The following is a 20,708-nucleotide window of genomic DNA, read 5'->3' on the forward strand; positions in this document are numbered from 1 at the left end:
GATTTCTGTTAGATGGCTACCTTGGGCACAGAAAGCAGCCAAAAGTGTGAGTGCATCTGTAAAGTCTGTTTTCCTTCTTTTTTTTTTTCCCACTTTAGGTGACAAGGAATGAAAACTGAGGTCTGATAGTTTGTTTTTACTCCTTGAGCTTTTCAAATGTAGTTTTGTTTGATGTTTGGAGATCTCATTGACCTTCCTTTGAAGTCACTGAGTGGTATTGAATCCTTGGGTAGAGTGCCTCTCCCTTGATGATAGTTTCAGTTGAAGTACTACCTTGCTGCTACAGAACTGTCTTGTAAGACTGTTATATTCTGTAAGATGGAAATCTGTCAGTCATACTGTTGTGTTTTTTTTTTTTTGAATTAAGGTTTAGCAGATGAAGAGCTTTTTTAGCTGTCTAGACAAGTAACCGCTAAGAGGCTGCTTTTTCTGTAACAGTGACCTACTTGCTTATTCTGTAAAGCTAATCTCTTTTGACAGTGACTCCAGAAATTTTTTCTTCCTAGATTGCTTGAGCACAGCTGCAGTATTTTCATTTTAAAGAAGCCCTTTCATGTTGGAAAAAAGCTTTTCACATGCTGAAAACATTTTAGTAGCTCCTTCTCAAACTGAAAATGTTTATTCTTAACACCCACAATTTTGTCCCTGAAATGATTGTTCCGTATTAAGGTAGTTACTTAGACTCTCCGCTGAGTGTGAATGAACTGCTCTGATTTCTTTCTTCTTTTCTTTCCTTGTCTAAACAATGAAGAGAAATATCCAACAAAACCATTGTTGGGACAAACCAAACCAGTGGTGTTTAATTTCAGTCTTTGTCTGCTTGTGTCCTTCCTCTGGATGGATACAATACTTGCATTTCCTTGGGCTGTGTTGGGGCCCTCCACTTTTCCTTCTGTTAGACTCATGAAGGGCTCTGTCAGCTTTTCCAAGGTGTGTTGTTTCACCTTTAGAAGCAAGAGGTGGTGCAGAGCTTAAGGAAAAAGTAGAAAGGCATTGGGTGAGGGCAAGGGTTAGATCTGCATGCTGCACCTTAATGATAACAGTGATTGAAAAATGGTGGATAAACAGTGTTGTAACATCTAGCTACATAGGGATGTGATTGTAAGCTGGCTTTTTGTCTTTTCAGAACGTCCTATAGCCGATAATGAACGGATGCTGGATATTTTGCAGCGTTTTGGGATGCAGAGAGGTGAAGTTCGTTTCTTTCTTAGACATGAACGCTCTCCCTGCCGGGAATCAGGTAGGTGTTGGTCTTAGCTGGTAAAGTGAAGTTTCCTTTAATTCCTCAAGGTTAAGGAAACAACATTCATATATTATACATTACTATTGGTAATGGTGTTGCAAACCTTTCTGGTTTGACCTTCACTTTCTTATGTAGAGGGAATGGTAGTAACAGAGAGCTGCACTTGCTACTTGCTCTTTTTCATTTTTAGTGAAGACTTTATCTTCCTGTATCTGGTGTGGGAATATTAAATCTGAGTGGAAACTTTAGCTGCTTGACCAAAGCATCTAAGAGCATTCTGTGCTAAATGTATTAACCAGAGTTAAATATCTAGAGATGCGTGATTAGTCTCCTAAAATGCAGAGACTGTGATCTTTTCCTTTACATTTAGTAACCAAATTGCTATCTGGTGGCACCATTTATTATGTGAGATTAGTATGTTTCATCTGGGTAGTGCTTGGCAAAAGGTAGAATTCCTTCCGATTATTAACAATAAATTGATGTACTCTTTCTTCTTTTGTATTGAATGATATATCTGAAGAGGTAAGAAAAATCCCAAAATATCTTACCATCTGTTTTACCCTGTATTTCTGTCTAGGGACTGGACAAAGGTCTCAAGATCCAGCCTTAAAAAGAAATGGTGTGAAAGTGCCCAGTGATCGAAGAATGGAGAATGGAGTAAGTTCTTGATGTATTGGCCAGTGTAGTAAAACAGAGGTTTCCCTTTTTGTGAGATGCTTGCACAAACCCTACACTGGAAGCTAAGAGATAATTCTGGAGGAATTTCTCATGACTGCTCTAAAATAGACAAAAAGCCTCTATCAATTATCACTCTTATTTTCAGTTCTTAAGTTTTCTCCAAGATCTGTTATTTGCCATATACGTGTTTGTACAAAGGATCACAGAGAGAAAAAATTGGTGTTACTTTCCCTCCTCTACTCTCATCCAAAATTTTATCTCCTTTTTCTTCAGTTCATTGATACTTACCACATTCAATTTGATGTCAGAGTAGTAGCCTGCTTTCAGTTCAGTTTTCAAGTTGAGACCAGTTAGTGTCTCAGGATTGAATCAATTGTCTGTCATTTCTTCTTGCTCCAGAAGTAAATATGGATATAGGATTAAATCTAGATTCAGAAAAGACACAAACAGATAACTAATGTAATAATAGTGCTACCTTTGATTTTCTTCTTTCTTTAAATTTTCTATTTTCTTCAATTTAGGTTGAAATACTTTGAATAGCAATGGTATGCCTACAACCACCAATCTGCCTTGCCATGTGCTGAGCATTCTGGGCTCAGTCAGTCAAAGCTGAACCATGCTGAGCTTAATTATATAGGGCTCTGAAATGCCACTTCAAAATGCCACTGGGATTTTGTTAGAAATATTAATTTTTCAAGAAATGTTAGTTGCCTATGTTGCTGGGTTGGGGCATGCATCCGTACAGGCTTCCAAGTAGTTTTTTCCTTTAACGTAGAAAAATGCTATTTCTTTCTAGTTTTTTATTGAATATTCTGTCATGATCATTTTTAAAGACTTTAATCATAGTTTTCTGCAGTAGCTCTATTGAATTGCATGCTAGCCAAATCAGAAATTCTAGAATTCTAATGCTTTGGATTTTCGTTGGCAGGTCAGTGCTCCAAGGATGGATATGACACTGGCTGAACTTCAGGAAATGGCATCACGCCAGCAGCAACAAATTGAGGCTCAACAGCAAATGCTGGCTAATAAGGTGAGCTTGGAATAAGATTGTTTACGACTGGGAGCATAGATCGTAGGAGTTATATGAGGTGGAAGAAGCATTAGGGATTTGTGTGTGGGTTTTTCTTTTTTTATTTCATCCCTCACCTCTTAAACAGGGGGAACTCCTTTCCTTTGGCTCCCATTTCTTAAGTTTGTAAGCCAGCTTATACACATTTATAGTAGCAAAACACAAAAAGAATACTGGTGATAGCAGTGACCCTATAGCTTACTGAAAGGATAGAGCATATAGTGTTAACGTTGTCATTTATCCTGGTGTCTGTGCCAGCCCTGTTTGTGCTCTGTCTGGTGACCAGCCATTCACTGGTTTGATCACTGAACGATGCTTTTGTCTCTAGACATAATGCTGTCCTGTAATGATATCTTGCTTTCTGCTGATAGAGTTCAGTGTGCCTGGCTTCCTGGGGCAGCTGTCTGAAAAAGATTGCCTTCACCTGATAAAGTAACTAGGACAGTGATTTATAAAATGTTTATTGAACAGTAACAGAAAAGCTAATGATGGCACACTGGGTGCTCCTGAATTGTTTGGAGAAAAAATATTCTGAACACATCTGCAGAATGGTAGCATGGATTTCGTATTTGACTTTAGCATTGTTGTTACACGCTGCTCTTTAAAATACCACTGACAACGCTGCTGTCAAAGAATCTTTACGCATGAGCTCAACCTGAGGAGTATTTGACAGTCAGAGTGAATTAGTTCCCAGGCCCTGCAGAGTGTGCTTTGCTGAGGAGGAAGGCTGCTCTTGGACTCCTGTCTCACTACTCTTCCTCTCTCAGAAGCCCTTCCTCACTTGGCTGGCTCACTAACAAGTGATGGTAATAGATATTGTTCTTATAAATAGCACTAATGCTGTGGTCACTGTACATATAGAGCCAAAAAATAGGAAAAATTCATATATTTACCCTAAGGGCAGTCATACAAGACTTAAGAATTTAGGAGTTCGTCTGCATGCCTGCCCACTGGGTAGGTATCTTGCTGTGGTTGGTGGCAGAATAGCCTTGTGGGTATCCCGATGTACAATTTGTCAGATGCCTCTCTAAAAAGGAGTTTGGAAAGCTGTCTTTGTTTCGAAGAGAGACTTTCCATTGCCTCTTTTTTGCCTTCTGAAATCAAATGCAGTATTAAAAATAGATTTGGAAGGGAAGAAGACACTTTCTTTTTAGATATAGCTTGTGATACCTTCTTTTTTTTTTATTTTTTTTGTTTCCCTTCATGGAATTGACTCTAAAGTGCATGCAGGTGTTGCCTGGTTTTCTCTGGAAAACAAGCTCACTTTTTCCTCTTTCTTTGTTTAGTCAAAATGCACAGGAGTCCACGTTTCTAAATACAACTAGCTATTATTTTTATTTTAAAGTGTGTTTTCTTTTGGAGAAAATGTTGTGTTCTAATGTTAGTAACCACCAGCAGTCATGGCTGCTGGTCTTTGGTTGGATGCTTGGGAAACTCTTAGCTTTCCTACCACTGAAATAACATATCTCCAGAACTGAAAGCCATATGTAATGGCTAGTAAATTAAAGGAAGTCTCTGTAGATGATCTAGTGGTTTATTTTAGCTCGAAACTTTGAATATCTGTGTATAGAAACTGACGGTGCACCACCATCTCATAGTCTTGGAGAAGTAAAAGCATCCTCTCCTCTGAAATTGTCCATTGCATAAGCGGAGCCAGGTCAATATAAAAGTTTTCCTATGTCTTGAATTATTCTGTGTTGCGATGTTGATTGTTGTCTAGAAAAAGGGTAAGATTTCAAAGCTTTGCTGTTCTGTGATTGCCATTCTTGAGAAAGTTCTAATGGAACCAGAAGAAGTACAAAGAGTGACAGAAATGATCTATAATTTGTGGAATACTTTATATAGAAAGAATATCTAAATGACTATAAATCACGCTGGAAAATATTAAAATGTGTCATATGATAGAGATTGTGAAGTATACAGACAGAATAGAGAAGGTAGAGAGGAAATAATGATTATTTCTAGCAACCAAAGAACAAGTAGTGATTAAATGAAATTGGCAAACAGCACGGAACACGAATGCTAAAATTTTTCATAACTTAAAAGGCTTCTGAGCAATTTCATAGAAGAAAAATGTATTAAAGACTGTTAGACGTGGATACTGCCTTTGTTTCTGTAGGCTCTTACACTACAGAGTAGTGGTGTCTGTACTGGGGGGCATGTGCACTGGGCATCAGGTGGTGCTTGCCCTATTCTCACAGGCTTTCCTTGATGCTCTGAGAAGTCAGGATGTTCAGCTAAAGTAACTGATGACTGTTTCTGTCAATATTTCACCATTAGTTCATTTTTCTAAAATAAATAAATTCCTTGTCTTGCCTACAGGAACAGCGTCTGAAATTCCTGAAGCAGCAAGATCAGCGACAGCAACAGCAAGCTGCTGAACAGGAAAAATTGAAACGATTAAAGGAAATTGCTGAGAATCAAGAAGCCAAACTTAAGAAAGTGAGAGCGCTGAAAGGCCACGTGGAGCAAAAAAGACTCAGCAATGGGAAATTAGGTGAGTTGTTGCTTGGGGGGAAGTAGCCTGTGTTTTTTCATGGAGCATGGTTCTTGGAACTCTGAAATCTGTGGGAGTTTCAGTGATTCAGAAGAGGTACTTGCAGTATTTCAAGAAAAGTTAATCTTAATTTTCACATCTTTTATTTACCGAGTGAACTCCTGAATGATCCAGAAGAAAAAGTATTTCTTATTGTATTTCAAAATGTCATGTTAAGGGTATTTCCATCCAGTTTTGAGCTTAGCATTTCTGTTCTTTAATTTCAGTGTAGGTTGTTTCCTTACTTTGAATACTTTTGTGTACCACAGCAAGTTTTTCTATCTTTTATGTTCATACCTCACGTATTTGCACTGTTACTTTCCTCTTGGCCTCCAACAAAACTGTGAGCTGCTTGGCATGTGACCCACATTACCTCCTATGCAAGAGGTAACCTAATGGCCAGAGTAGCTGTATGCTTTCAATCAGAAAAATCAGGCTAATGTCTGGCTTTCTACAATACTAGTTGGGTGTTTGCATCAACTTGCTGAACTGCAGTATTAAATATTTTGTTTCAGATTTTGTGTCAATACAGATTCTCCTCCCTCTTTTCTTTCTTCCTCTATATCCACATCATACAGAACTTGTTGTTTCCATGTGCACTCAATGAAAATATGTTGCTTTATTAGAGTTGCCGTCTTCTTAAAAAATAAAAAATAAAAATAATGCATAATGCTGAAAGCAAAAGATTTTCTATGGGAAGAATACATATTCTGTTTGATATTTATTTTCTATAATGCAACTCAGTTTAAAGGGAGAGAAAAACAGCAAAGTAACACAAAGGAATGAGAGCTGAGACTACGTAGCATGTGTATCTGCTTCCCTGCACCACCCCCAGCAGGTCTGGTCTTGGCACTTGCTTGAACAATTCCTTGTTCTTCAGATTTTGTTCTAAACTAATACAGTTTCGAATAATGAGAACAGCTGATGATGACCACATGTAGTAAGCCCTAAAAAGGCTTTGTTTAGTGTAGCAGCTTGAGTGTTTTGTCATTATGTCATCTGTCATTCCTCTGACATAAACTCAGGAGTTTTGAGCATCATACATTTTCCTTGTTTGAGTGAGCATCCCCCCATGGAATCCAAGCATTATGTGAATTTATCAACTCTGCCTGTGCACTCTGAGCAGCCGGACTTTCCGTTGCCTTGCTACCGAGTTTGCTTGTTCAGCTCCCTCAAGAAAGAGCCGTTTTTCCAGGGGCCACAGGCTTGCAGCAGCCGGCCGCTCTGTGCCCCCGTCATGCTGCCTTGGAAGCAGCCCACGCTGGGCTGTTTCTCAGGGCAGCTATTGTGCTCTCTCACCCTCTTCAGTGGAGGAGATTGAACAGATGAACAGCCTGTTCCAGCAAAAGCAGCGTGAGCTGGTGCTGGCGGTCTCAAAGGTAGAGGAGCTCACCAGGCAACTGGAGATGCTGAAGAACGGCCGGATTGATGGCTACCACGACAACCAGTCAGCTGTAGCTGAGCTCGACCGCCTGTACAAGGAGCTGCAGGTAATGTGGAGGGCGGAAAGTTGACCGGGTGGCTTCTTGCCTAGTTGGGAGGAAACCCCTGTGCCCTTGCTCTGAGCAGAGCTGTGCAGTTGCTGAGGGCTGTGGGTGCAGGGCTGGCTCTGTTGAGCTCAAGGTAGAGAAGGGACAGAACAGTCAGCCTGTGCCTTGTCCTTGAGGGGAGTTTGGAGATGACCCAACTTTTTTTTTTTTCAGTATATAATCTCAAGAGCATATGTCTGTTCCAGAATATAGTGTTGGGAGTCAAGCAAGACTTGACTTTTTAGAAAGTTTCTGTCTTTGTAGCTGTTTCCTGTGCCCTATCCCCATCCTGTAAGTTAATTTGTTTTGATATTTTTTGTTGTTTTTCCCCCCCCTCTTCCTGCCTCCCCCCGCTTGTGAATTTATTCAGCTGAGGAACAAACTGAACCAGGAGCAGAATGCCAAGCTGCAGCAACAGAGGGAGTGTTTGAACAAGCGCAACTCAGAGGTGGCAGTCATGGACAAGCGTGTTAATGAGCTGCGGGAGCGCCTGTGGAAGAAAAAGGCAGCTCTGCAACAGAAAGAGAATGTACCAGTAAGTGGTGGATGCTTCAATCACAAAAAAAGGCTTTTACTTGTGGCACATATGGACTGAAGTAAAAACTTGCTTGGGGAGGGCTGTTCAGATGCTGGAAGAAGAAGATGGTGGAAGTCTTGTATTATTAAAGTACTTTTCATGGTACATTGATGTTAACCTACTTACTGTTTATGAACAAGAAGACATCTTATGCTGTCGTGGAATTTCTTTTTCAGATTATGTTGTTATTACTACATCATTTATTATCTGTTGAGGTGTTTAAGAATGCTTCTTTTATAGTATTTGAATATAATTTTTCACTTGTTTTATCCTTTTAGACTTCTAGCTCAAACTCTTTGGACGGATAGTACAGCATACAATTCGTTACATTTTTTTCCTTAATTTTTTTAAGGTTTCTTCTGATGGGAATTTACCCCAGGCAGTGGGTTCTGCTCCAAGCCGAGTGGCAGCAGTAGGTCCTTATATCCAGTCCTCTACTATGCCACGTATTGCTTCCAGACCTGAACTTTTGGTGAAGCCGGCGTTTTCAGATGGAACCCAAGCTTTGCAGGCAGCTGATGGTCCACTGAAAACACAAACTTTGCCAAACATGCGAGCTGGGAGTAGTTCACAAGCTAAAGTTCCTGCAGGTAATAGCTTGCAATCAATATTTATTCTCTAGAACTGTTTTATTTTCTTCTAATTTACCAGCCCTGACTTTTTTTTTGCTTTTTAAACAAAGTATTTGAGTTGGAAGTCTTCTTGGAGTTGTCCTGACCTGGTGAATGTATTTTACAAGCACTGAGGCTGTAGGATTAAATGTGTTAAAAATGAAGTAATCCTCTTAGTGAATAATCTGAGATGTTATACAGCATAGAACATAGAAGATGAATCGTCCTGTGTTTTTCTTGTTCTTCTAAAAATCTCCTAAGATACAAAAATACTTGCTCAAGTTTTAGAGGCAATTTTAGGACACGCATGACTAACCTGTTGACTGGGCTGAAAAACTAACAAAGTCAAGTTTTCGATCATGCATTTGTGAAATGACATATGAAAAAGATCAGCGAACTCTACAAGAAATACTATAAATGTAGCAATTGATTATAACACAGAAATAGAAATGAGCCTGTTGACGTGTTGGTGACACAGGAGTATGGAGTGACCATACCTGTCCCACTCCTGATGTGAGGCCTGGCCTCTGCTGCACAGAGCATTGGTGGAGGTTTGCCTGCCCTCATCAGCTTTCTTCTGTGAGATACAGTTCACCTCAGAGAGAGCAGAAATCAGAAGAAACTTGGGAGATGCAAATATCCCTTCCGTGGTATCTCTGAGTTGCTTTTCAGCAGGGAGATAAGAGAAACTCAAATCCCCTCAAAAGGAAAAGCAGAGGCTGTGCTTATAGAACAGTTCTATTCCTTCATCTCTCTCCCTCCCTCCTTACCAGTGCTGGCTGATGTATAGAGTACCAAGTTTCTTCTGCTCTGCAGAAGTATGGGGAGCAGTTTGGTTTTATGTAAGTTTAGATCATAAGGGGATCATTAGATTGGATATCTGGAAGGTTTTCTTCAGGGAAAGAATGGTTAGGCATTGGAACAAGCTTTCCATGGAAGTGGTAGAGCCTCCATCTCTGGAGGTATTTAAGAAACGTGTGGGTAAGGCACTTAAGGATATGATTTAGTGGTGGACTTGGTAGTTAGGTGGATGCTTGGACTTGATTGTAAGGTTGTTTTCCAACCTAAATAATTCAATAAAATGAACTAGAACCTGAAGTGATAGATTTTCATAGCAGTTAGTCTGAGTATGATGTTTACATACTGTCTGGACCTGACTCTTACTTAAAAAAAAAAAAAAAAAAAAAAACAAAACAAAAAAAACCCCAGAACAACAACAACCAACTCCACTCTTCAATAAATAAGTAAATAAAACAATATTTTTGCTTAAACTGTTTCATTTGTTTTCTCCTAGGTTCTGTGGTCCCCAGTTCAAAACCTTCCCCATCTGCTGACTGGAGTAGCTTAGATGCCAACAACCATATAAGTCAAGGATCTGCCTTGACTTCAGGAAAGGGAATTGTGGCTGGTGAAGGTCAAGGTAGGCTCTTATGTGCTTGGCTAATCTTAAAATATGGAGACCCAAATTAATGACATCTGTTTTCCCTAAATATGCCTCCCTAAGTAGTGAAATTAACTTGAGAGTACAAAAAGTCAAAGAATATTGCCCTACAAGCTGCAGTGTGGTGTTGCAGGGATTTTTTTAAAATACCTTATTTCAGGTGGTGAAGTAGATACTAATGCCTTCAGAAACGCTTCTATTTGATTAGCAAGGCTGCATTTGGCATGCCCTTGAGTCCTTAGTATAGGAGAAAGTTGGATACAGAAAAGCATCCCTTGTATACACAGTCTTGCCTTTTGCACGGAACAGGATTTTTACTCCTACAGTTGTGTTGCCATTAAAAAAAAAAAATCTTTCTCTCTAACAACAGCTGAAGGAGATGCTTTTTTACGAGACAAAGAGAAGAAAGTACGTCCGTTCTCGATGTTTGATTCTGTGGATCAGTCTGCTGGGCTGGGTATGCTAAGGAAGAACCAGAGCAGTGAAGATCTCTTGCGAGAAGCTCAGGTATGCAGAGAACGAAAACTGCTGCACAGCTCTAAACTTTGCCAAGTTTTCCTGCATTCCATCTGATGGAGATTACTACACAGCTTTACAAATACTGCTATCAGGAAGCTCTTTGAAAAATTGTCTTTGAAAAAACCTCTCCTAAGGAGAAAAACTTCTCCTAAATGTTGATTTATGACATTAAATAGCGGTGTTACTTTTGTTAGTGTGCGTGTGGATATTTTTTCCAAAGACTGTGCACAGAGGCATTTGCAGAAGCATTTACATACCTATTCCATTGTTTAATTCATCTGCATCCTTCAGATGTTTGGTTGCAGCAAGATTTCCCACCTAAATCTTGGCACAAGGAAGCAATCCGATTGTGTAGGTATAGAGTTACGTACAAGAACTGAGGATGTCAGGTGGTCCTTTAGAGAGCAATCTTCTTTCCTACAGATTCTAATAAGTACCTCTGCTACTTTTAGAGTAATTACTGTGCCCAGTCATCACTTGAAATTTTGAACGTGGCTGCTACAGAAGGCATTAAGGAGAACAGGTATAACTAAGGTGAAAAAAAATGTTTGGAGAAGTCTCTTCATATTTTCAATGAGATTGTAAACAGTTTTGCAGAAATAGTACAAGTGCTAGATGCTGTATCGTTCTTTGGGGATCTTTGATCCTTTGATTCTTCCCAGCATTTCTTAAAATGTGCTTTTTATTTTTTTTTTCAGACAGCCAATAAAAATGTAACAAAGGTACCACCACCTGTCCCCACTAAACCAAAACAGATAAACTTGCCTTATTTTGGTCAAGCCAGTCACCAGCAACTTTCTGACCCTAAATTGGATGGAAACCTGCAGAAGCTGCCTTTGGCTGTCGCATCTATGGGGAGCAAACAAAAACCAGTGGCACAGCAGCCCTCCCATCCTCAGCAGATACAGCGGATTTCTGTACCCCCTGTAGGTCCTTCCTCTAGCCAGGACCAGATTCTTCCCTCTTCCAAACAGGAGAGTCCCCCAGCAGCCGCTGTAAGACCTTTTACCCCTCAGCCATCCAAAGAAACCTCACTGCCACCTTTTCGAAAGCCTCAAACTGTGGCTGCAAGTTCCATTTATAGTATGTACACACAACAGCAGACTCCTGGGAAGAACTTCCAGCAAGCGGTGCAAAGTGCTTTGACGAGGGCACAGACCAGAGCGCCACACTTCCCAAGTGGTAAGCCTGTAGCTCTCTACCTCTCTTCTGTTTTCATAAACCTCAGAGAAAGCTGTTTTCCATTTAATTTGTGGGTACAGAGCTGTTCTTGGGGGGGGCAATTCAGCAAGTTAGTGCAGCTGCAAGAATCTCAGGTGGATCTTGTGTGTTGTAAACATTATCAAAGAGTGCAGAGTATCTGTCTTCCAAGTTAGTTAATTGATAATGGTGAGCCTGGTTAACAGTTGAGTTCTGTTTGGTTGATCCTACTGCTGTGCTTCTCTGCCTTAGGCAAGTGAATCAAGTTGCATGTTCTTGATAGGTTTATTGATCAGGTGTTCATGGTTGTTTTTTTCCCTACCGTTCTCTGACTGGTCCATAGTGTATGGCAAGCCTGTGATGGCAGGAGCAGGTGTACAGAATCAGCTGCCACAGACAGAGAACATCTACTCAAACCTCCAAGGCAAGCCAGGCAGTCCAGAGCCTGAGATGGAAACAACAGCCTCTGCTCAGGAGAGTCATGAAACGGAGCGAATACCCCGTCCCCTCAGCCCAACCAAGCTGCTGCCTTTTCTGTCCAATCCATATCGCAACCAGAGTGATGCTGATTTGGAAGCGCTACGGAAAAAGCTGTCCAATGCACCCAGACCACTGAAGAAACGTAGCTCCATTACTGAACCAGAAGGACCTAACGGCCCCAACATTCAAAAGCTGCTATATCAGAGAACGACTCTGGCTGCTATGGAGACTATCTCAGCTCCATCACACCCCTCCAAGCAGACAGCATCAGCTGTCAGTTCTGAAAGCCCAGTGGAAATCCCAAATCCTTATGCAAGTACAGAATCAGAGAAAGAAACTGTTTCTTCTATGCCTGAACCAACCATTGTTGAGGAAGCAGAAAACATACCAGCAGATCAGAGCGAAGCTGTTCTTCCCTCTATTGCTTTAGACACAGTACCTGAAGGAGTATCTGATAGCGATGAACCCGTGCAGCCAAAAATGGAAGAACCAAGCCATGAGGCTCCACTACCCCTGGAAGTGTACATGGAGGAGTATCCTCCATATCCACCGCCTCCATATCCATCAGGAGAACCAGAGAGTTTGGGAGAGGACTCATTCAGTATGCGGCCTCCTGAAGTTACGGGGCAGTTCTCCTTGCCTCCTGTGAGTATTAGCTAGCCTATAACTTGAGTGCTCTGTGAGTAGGTCACCTCAAGCTCTGCTGTAAATACTGTCTTTCCTATTGTAGACATTAAGCAGATGTAGAACTGTTGTGTGAACAGGCTAGAAGTCTCTCTACGGGTATCCAGTCTGTTTGTGATACTCCAGTCTCCAAACTGAATGGCAGTAATGAAAAGCCTCTGTAATCTCTGAAATGAATGACATGATGAAGTTTCAAATGGGATTTCATACACAAATAGAAGTCGTTTGAGCTCTCTAAAATATTCCTTATAGAAGTCTGCTTGTTACATCCAAACTATACTTCACAGAGAAACTAAACTTGAGGCAGTACATATTTCAGAGCATTTCCCGCTATTGCTCATATGAGATGAAAACTAATTCCCTTAATCCTGGATTGCATTTGTTTATTTGTAAGTGCATTGCTTGAAAAGTGAGGGGAAATGGACTCCTTTAGTTTCTGCTTTAGTAACTCATTTGGAGGCAGTTGCTTGCATTTCCTCTACTGAAATGTTTTCTGGTTTGTTTATTTTGGAACTGTAATTTGACATCAGCTAGTTCTCAAGTTAAATGGAGCCCCTTTGGGCTAAGGTTAGGCAGTATTTTACAGTCTTGTTTGTTTGGGAAATTTGTTTGTGTGTAGCATGGTTTTATCTCACTGTTGTAGAACAGAAATGTGTAATACTTTTGGTTCCACAAAGAGTTTCTTTAAAATTTATAAGGACTAGAGTTTTAATAACCAGATACATGAAAGCGTTTTTTCCTCCATCACTTCAGTGCAGAGGAGTTAAAAGCTTTAGCGTGCTTTTCTAACCTTGGAATAGTCAATGCAAGTTTTCATGGTTTTGAGACAGTGTCCTTCCTCCCTTTAGCAAGGAAACTTGAGCAGTAGGATTTCCTAAATTGCACAAACTCTGTTCTGGTTGGCTTTGTAATAATTCTGCTATGATGAGAAGAAACTAGTCCAACTTCTTAACTTCATATTTAAAGATCTGGTTTGTGCTGACTAGGTCTTTCTTTAAAAATCCTGTACTTTTGATGTACATATAAGTCAATAGGCAGGAGAGTATTTTCTGGGAATCTCTTCTTATAAAACTTTCATCTTCACATGTTTGCTCTTGCAGAACATGAGTCATTTCTATTCATCTTTGCTTGGACATCTGTTGGAAATTTGCATAGCCTTATGAATAGTGTTTATTGCTGCTGCACAGCCAGCTGGGGAGAGCGCTGATCTAATGTATGCATATTCTCTACAGGAAAGAGTACAAACTAAGCTATAGAAATACTTGCTTTCCACTATCACTGGGAGCATCTAAAGCCTCTTCTACATTTGATTCTACATTCTTTCCAAAATCATTTTCCTTAACTGTTTCTGTTCCTGTTAACCTCTGCTTAACTTAACATCTCAGCTTAAAAAACAAAACAAAAACCAAAGAGACTCTATGTTACTTCCTGAAGTCTTTCAAGTTACTTGTTTCATGTAATAGCCCTGAGAGTTAATGGTAAAATAATCTGAAAACAGAATTTTTTTTTCCTGGTTGTTATGGATCTGGAAGTCTTGGGATTTTGAGGAGCTTGCTCAAAGATGATGTAGGAGTTGAATATGGGAACCTTGCCTGGAGATAAAGGCAGAGATCTGTCATAACCTGCTATATTCATTATGTACTGAGGAAATGGTAGAAAATAGCTTATCTCACATTAAATACACTGCCTTAATTGTTTATTTCTGCTGTCATTCTCAAATGCGTAATTTTGTATTCTTGTTCTTCCCAGGAAAAATTTCCAGTAACAGTGTTTCTTTTTCACAGGGGAAGAGGACGAACTTGCGTAAGGCTGGCTCAGACAGAATTGCTCATGGAATGAGAGTGAAGTTCAACCCCCTTGCACTGCTTCTGGATTCATCTTTGGAGGGGGAGTTTGACCTCGTGCAGAGAATCATTTATGAGGTAAAAATCATAGACTTGTTTGAGTTGGAAAGGACCCTTAAAGGTCATCTAGTTCAACTCAAATGCTTCTAACAGAAGAATATACCAGTTCAAACTGGGATGTCAGAGCTTTTCTGGATGGGTTTGAGAAGCTAAAATAGTAGTGCATAACAGAGATCTGCCCTTGTGAGGATGATAAGCAATCCTAGCAGAAAATGGCCACTTGGAGGCTGGTTTGTCTGTGTTAAATCCACATTGAGTATTTAGCACCAAGACTGTAAATGTGCAGGAGAGGATTTCTCACCCATTCTCTTACACAGTCTGCCTCCTATTCAGATAAATTTTGCTTACAGTCAAATAGACAAGTCTTTGAAATTTATTATAAAACCTTTTACTAAGTTATCTGTTTAATATTTATCTGAACTAGTTTAGGTTCTCGTTGTTAAATGGAGGCTGTAAGCTTTTATGTGAATCTTCTGATGAGATGGGTCACTGCTGCAGTTTTCTTCCTGTGGCTGATATCCTCCATAGAATTATGGCTCGAGATCCTATTTCAAAATAGAATTGCTCATTTTTGTACGAGCACAGACATTTATTATAGAGAGAGACTGAATGGTTCTTTTTTCTGACTGGGCAGGTTGAAGATCCAAGCATGCCGAACGATGAAGGGATTACTGCACTGCACAACGCTGTGTGTGCCGGGCACACAGAAATTGTGAAGTTCCTGGTGCAATTTGGTGTGAATGTGAATGCTGCAGACAGTGATGGATGGTAAGGCTTTCTTTAAGTGGTACCTTATGGATGCTGTCTTCAAGCCCACAGCTTACTGTGGTCTGAGCAGTGTGTAGCTCCAGAAACTTCCCTCGGTTCTCTTTCCAGTACTCAGATGATGTAAAAATGAAACCAAGCAGAAAGCCTACAGCCTACACACTAGGTGTATAACAGCTAGTGAGTTGCAAATACTTTTCAAAAGATGCTAGATAGCTTATTGATAAAAATCTATGGGAGGGCAATGACTTACTGTTATTTTCATCTGCAACAGAAGTGTCTAATGCCCAAAACTGAATAAAGATGCTTGTTGTCCCTTAGCCTCAGCAGTTATTCCAATAATCTGTACTTGTCACCAGATCATGTTTTGAAGTCAATATTGTAACAGGCTATGATTTCAGGAAGATTTCTGTGTGTGGGTTATTCCTTTTTGTTGTTGTTGTCATTGCTTATTGCCTTGGTAACCATTCTTAAAATGTTGATGGATTAGAAAAGGAAAATGTAACTGTAGAGACTCATGTGCAGCTTTAGGGCTCAGGTAGGTCTTGGTAACTCCTGAACTGTGAAAAGCAATTGCTCTTGCCATCCTGGGTTAAGTGCCTTGGGTAGGAAGTCTTCAGTGATATATAGTACTGATTGCTGGCGGTCACACATGAAGGTGATTTACTCCAAGGAGCCTGTAAGCACTGCTATGAACAATAATTTTGTGATCTTCTTGGCTTACAGGACCCCATTACACTGTGCAGCATCTTGCAATAATGTGCAGGTGTGCAAGTTCCTGGTGGAGTCAGGCGCGGCTGTATTTGCTATGACCTACAGTGACATGCAGACAGCTGCAGACAAGTGTGAGGAAATGGAGGAAGGCTACACACAGTGTTCCCAGTTCTTATATGGTAGGTGATGACAACCATCCTGGGTAACCAGGTCTCCTGTTTCCTTCTAGAGAGGATCCACATTTTTCCCTAGTCTTCCTTTTAATCCCTGATGTATTTACAGAAGCTTTTCTGGTAGCCCTTGATGTCTCCAGCCAGATTCAATTCTGTCTGGGATTTAGCTTTCCTTACCTGATCTCTGTCTGCTTGGACAGTTTCTCTGTATTCCCCTAGGCTGCTTGTCCTTGCTACCACCTTCCATAGGCTACCTTCTAATGTTTGAGTTTGTCCTTGTTCATCCATGCAGACCTCCTGATGTTTTTACCTGGTTTCCTCTGTTGGGCTGCATCACTCCTGAGCTTGCAGGAGGTGATTCTTGAATATCAACCAGCTTTCTTGGGCCCCTCTTCCCTCCAGGGATTTATCTCATGGAACTCTACCACGCTGGCCTCTGAAGAGGCCCAAGGCTGCCCTTGAGCTTCACATTCCCCACCAGTCCCCTCCTTGTTGGAGAGAACAAGGTCTGGTACAGCAGCTCTCCTTGAAGGCTCCCCTATCACCTGGAGAAGGAAGTTATCATCAGTGTATTCCAGGACTGCTGTACAATAAGAGTATGGCAGTCTTTCCAACTGTCTTTTTCTTTGGTATTTTTTATATTGAGCTGCTGTGTATTTTTTCATATTGCAGGAGTCCAGGAGAAAATGGGAATAATGAACAAAGGAGTGATTTATGGACTGTGGGATTATGAGGCTCAGAATGATGATGAGCTCTCAATGAAAGAAGGAGACTGCATGACAATCCTGCGCCGGGAAGATGAAGATGAGATTGAGTGGTGGTGGGCAAGGCTGAATGACAAGGAAGGCTATGTCCCCCGCAATCTACTTGGGGTGAGTCCTTATTTAAATGACTCCAAGAATAATAAAAAGCATTATGTGGAATATTCACAACATTCTGATGAGACATTTAAGTTAGATGTGGTTTAAAAAGTGCGAAGGCGGGAGTTGAAGTTGTCCATTTATTCCATAGGAGAGTGGATTAACACCCTTTGTTTAGATACCTACTAGATGATATTAATGGGTGCATACAACATGCATCGCCCCCCTGCTGTACATATCAGATTGTAATACTAGCCTTTTCTCGCTATCCAAAGGGAAAAAAAGAACTTTTATCTGAACATGATGTGCACGTAAGGTTTTGTTAAGTATGTGAACAGGGCTTCCCCTCTTTTCAGAAGTGGTACATGAGTAGGCACAAAGGACCTGCCGAAGACACTTGTATTGAGAATGAGTCATCCCTTTCTCTGCTACCTCTTTTTTTTAACAAAAACAATTGTGTGCAAATAATGGATACTTTCAGTTATTTCACCGTATTTCTCATGGCTTGCTTGCTAGACAACTGCAGCAGATGGGCACTTATTACAAATTCTGTTAAGCTTTTGTCTACATGTCCAGCATCCCTGCTGTAGGAGATGAGAAGTTCAGTTGATGCTAAAGATTAACTGCTGTGAATTTTAGCTTACTGATGTATGATGCTTGAAAGAGGCTGATCCTCCTTCCTCCTGCAGATAGTGTGTATTCCTAAGCTGGCTAGACTTTGCAGAGCTACTTTATCTAACACAAAATTAGTTCTCATTTCTGTATCACTTTCAGGTCACACCTGCCCACAAGGTAATGTAAGTACTACATAAGGGAATATTTCTGCTCAGTTTTTCCTCTCCAAATGTAAACATTTCTAAACTGAGAGTAGCCTCAGCCCTGCGCAATAAAGTCTCTTTTTTTTTTCCTGCCCCATGGTGAACTGGGCATGTGCAGCTTCTTCATGAACTTGCACACAGCCTTGAGCACAGGTGTGCAAGAACAGAGGAACCCCTGTGCTTCTGCAATGAGAAGTACAAGGCAGCACAACTCAGACTGGGGATCACTCCTCCTCCTTTACACAGTACAGTCCCAACAGAACCTTTGGAATAACTACCCTGTTCAGTTGTTCTAGTATCACCACCTGAATATTCTATTTGCTAGTCTCAAGAAACAACTCCTGGACTCTTAATATTGCAGCTGAAATCCAGGCTAAGCTGTTGAGCCTAGATAAAAACGTTTAGTAGTTCACTATATTAAGTTGTACTTTTTTTTATCACAGCTTCTTCATCCTTTTGCAGTTAGGTGCACTGAAGAAAAGCAAGGATGAATTAATCTGCCTCAGTACTATGCCCTTCTTAGTGACTCAGTAGCTCACTAAGCTGTGCAAGAGCTCTAAAATTGAATGCAAATAGGATGATATTGTCAAAATACCGACTGCTTAATACCGAACAAAATCTTTTGAGGACTGACTTCATCTCTGCTGGGGTGAAATCACAGTCATCAGGCTGAGACAAATCTTTTGGGTGAAGTTGTTGATCTTCTATTAATCAATTATTAGCTGACTAAGAGCAAGAAGAAAGCTAGAGCCTTCCTCTGAATGAGGAAGAGAGTTATCTTTAAGGAGAACTTTACCTGAAAAACAGCAGTATGTAATGTAGATATATGTCGTAGCTTAGAGCATGGAGGATGCATCCTTCTTAATTGTATGAAGTGCGTACTTCTATTTCTGTACACCAGTAGCCATGCTTTGCAGAGCAGGAGTTGCTCCAACGCCCTTTGCAAGTGAGGTCTAAGAGCTTCCCAAGCACTTGGCTGTGCTGTGTGCTGCATCAAGTCATGTCCCATCCATCATTACGCTGAAGCTGAGGCTGGGGCACCCTCTGTACCTCCATTTGTGTACCCAGAACAGGCGAATGACACGCAGCTGAAGGGCTGTGGGGTGGCAGATACTGGTTAACAGCCAGGCAATTGGGTGAATTTAAGTGGCTACCTACTATCTGCTAACTAATGTGTGGCTTTTATGTTTCTGTGGTCTTTATGCAGCCAGATGTTTCCAGATTGCCCAAAGCTGTAGATCTGTAAAGGCTGACATGCATCAAGAGATTGAAAATGAAACACTTCAATACCTCTCTATTTCACTTTATAAAGCAGGCAAAAAAATAATAGTTCACTGAGCCCAGAAGTCTCTTGACTTACAAATCACACGCTTTTCCTAGCCCACCCACCTGGGCAGAGCTGGTCTGTGCTTTTCAATGCCTTCCTTTTGTACTGTCAAGGTTAGTATTTTTTAAGCTTGCCTAAGGATGCTGAATTTACCTTTGTTAGTGCTCTGAGTGTTTTCTGTAAGTATGCTTTTCCTACTTAGGATTATATTAGAATTGTATTACCAAAGAGAGATTAAAAAAAAAGTAACCTTTCTAAGCACTAAAATTTTAAATCCCATTTCTGTTTTACCCTCAGCTGTACCCAAGGATTAAGCCTAGACAAAGAAGCTTGGCATGAAGTAGCGGGGAAGCCAGATTCTTGAAGTACTTACTAATCGTGGATGACTTACAAAGAAAAAATTCATTTTGTGTTGGTTCTAGTGTCATGAGACTTATTTCAATGACAATGTAATTTGAAACGATGAAGAATGTGCATTGAAAACAAATGAAGGATTGAAACATTAGCAAATAGATGAGGGCATTCTGCAAGCTGAAATAATGCTTGCAAGCAAACAGAATTATTCTGCCTGCAGTCTAAGCAAGCCTAATGTTGAGGTACCCACTCTCATTTCTCCAAACACGGCAGAGAAGACTTTCACGCTTTTCTGTGTTAAGTACAAGAACCTTTTCAGTTTACCGTTGAAGGAGTCATCATGAGACAGACAGACAGCTTTGTCCAAATCTATCCCGAGGCTTCTTCCAGATGGGAGGAATTAAAAAAGTACGTGCGCAGCACCCAAATGCTTGTTGTTGGAAGCAGAACATTTGCTGAAGAAGTGAAACTGAAGTGTATCTGAGCAGTGGAAAACACGTGACCAATCCAGTAAGCAATAACGTTTAAAATGGTGTAGCATCTTAGGAATTCTATGTATTCAAAATATTATGTGCTATAACAGACAATGTAGTTTTAGATTCCTCTTTTTGCAGAGTATTTATTGCCTTTTCTACTTTTAAAACTAAATGTAGAAACTTTCTGTAGTCCTTGACAACTTACTTGTTTTTATTTGACTGTGATACCATTAAACTTTTGTCTCCTCTTAAGCTTTACCTCTGGGTGCTTTCCTGTAAAGCTTCCATCTGACCATCTAAAAATGCTGACAATATGACACACTGTTCTTCACATTACGGTCACATTCAACTACTTTCTGTATTAAATCCAATACCCCCCCCCCTGCTGCCAGTTAATTAAAGATTGTCTTTCTGCATTTTGAGCCTCAACTGATAGTTGCATACAACCTGTGTTAACCTTAGCTTCTAAGGGATACATTTAAGAAAAAAACAGAAATTTCCAGTGGAAATATTGTTTATAGCTATCAGGTCAGGAATAATCATTTGGTAATAAATGTTACTTAGTAGAGAGTATTAAATATTTCCTCAAAGGTAAGGAATTTGTGTGATGTACCTCTGCCCACACCTTCAGGCTTATGTTTTCTTACTGGGTAAGTCCTTGCTACTTTCTCCAAAGGTGTCCCTAAGTAAAAGAAATTATAGAAAGGATAAAATTTCTCAAGTGGATGAAGTTATCTCAGCTGTAGCAAG

General features: G+C 40.4%; 1 protein-coding gene across 3 annotated transcripts in view; it reads left to right on the forward strand.

Moving 5' to 3' along the window:
* The window catches only part of TP53BP2 (tumor protein p53 binding protein 2), a 40,975-nt gene that overhangs the window by 19,440 nt on the left and 827 nt on the right, over positions 1 to 20,708 (forward strand). For 2 of the 3 annotated variants that reach the window (XM_021390432.1, XM_021390433.1), the window contains 16 exons: positions 1,127 to 1,240; positions 1,821 to 1,900; positions 2,850 to 2,951; positions 5,313 to 5,487; positions 6,835 to 7,016; positions 7,426 to 7,590; positions 7,985 to 8,222; positions 9,538 to 9,663; positions 10,055 to 10,191; positions 10,902 to 11,385; positions 11,747 to 12,528; positions 14,352 to 14,489; positions 15,106 to 15,239; positions 15,963 to 16,129; positions 16,796 to 16,995; positions 19,426 to 20,374. In XM_021390432.1, coding sequence (XP_021246107.1) covers positions 1,127 to 1,240; positions 1,821 to 1,900; positions 2,850 to 2,951; positions 5,313 to 5,487; positions 6,835 to 7,016; positions 7,426 to 7,590; positions 7,985 to 8,222; positions 9,538 to 9,663; positions 10,055 to 10,191; positions 10,902 to 11,385; positions 11,747 to 12,528; positions 14,352 to 14,489; positions 15,106 to 15,239; positions 15,963 to 16,129; positions 16,796 to 16,995; positions 19,426 to 19,467 — 3,266 coding nt within the window. In that variant the 3' untranslated portion in view covers positions 19,468 to 20,374. Of the gene's footprint in view, positions 1 to 1,126; positions 1,241 to 1,820; positions 1,901 to 2,849; positions 2,952 to 5,312; positions 5,488 to 6,834; positions 7,017 to 7,425; positions 7,591 to 7,984; positions 8,223 to 9,537; positions 9,664 to 10,054; positions 10,192 to 10,901; positions 11,386 to 11,746; positions 12,529 to 14,351; positions 14,490 to 15,105; positions 15,240 to 15,962; positions 16,130 to 16,795; positions 16,996 to 19,425; positions 20,375 to 20,708 lie in introns of those variants that run through there. The other variant, XR_002436584.1, reaches the window with a different exon arrangement.

This window comes from Numida meleagris, chromosome 3 (genome assembly GCF_002078875.1).
Source record: "Numida meleagris isolate 19003 breed g44 Domestic line chromosome 3, NumMel1.0, whole genome shotgun sequence".
Taxonomy (NCBI): Eukaryota; Metazoa; Chordata; class Aves; order Galliformes; family Numididae; genus Numida; species Numida meleagris.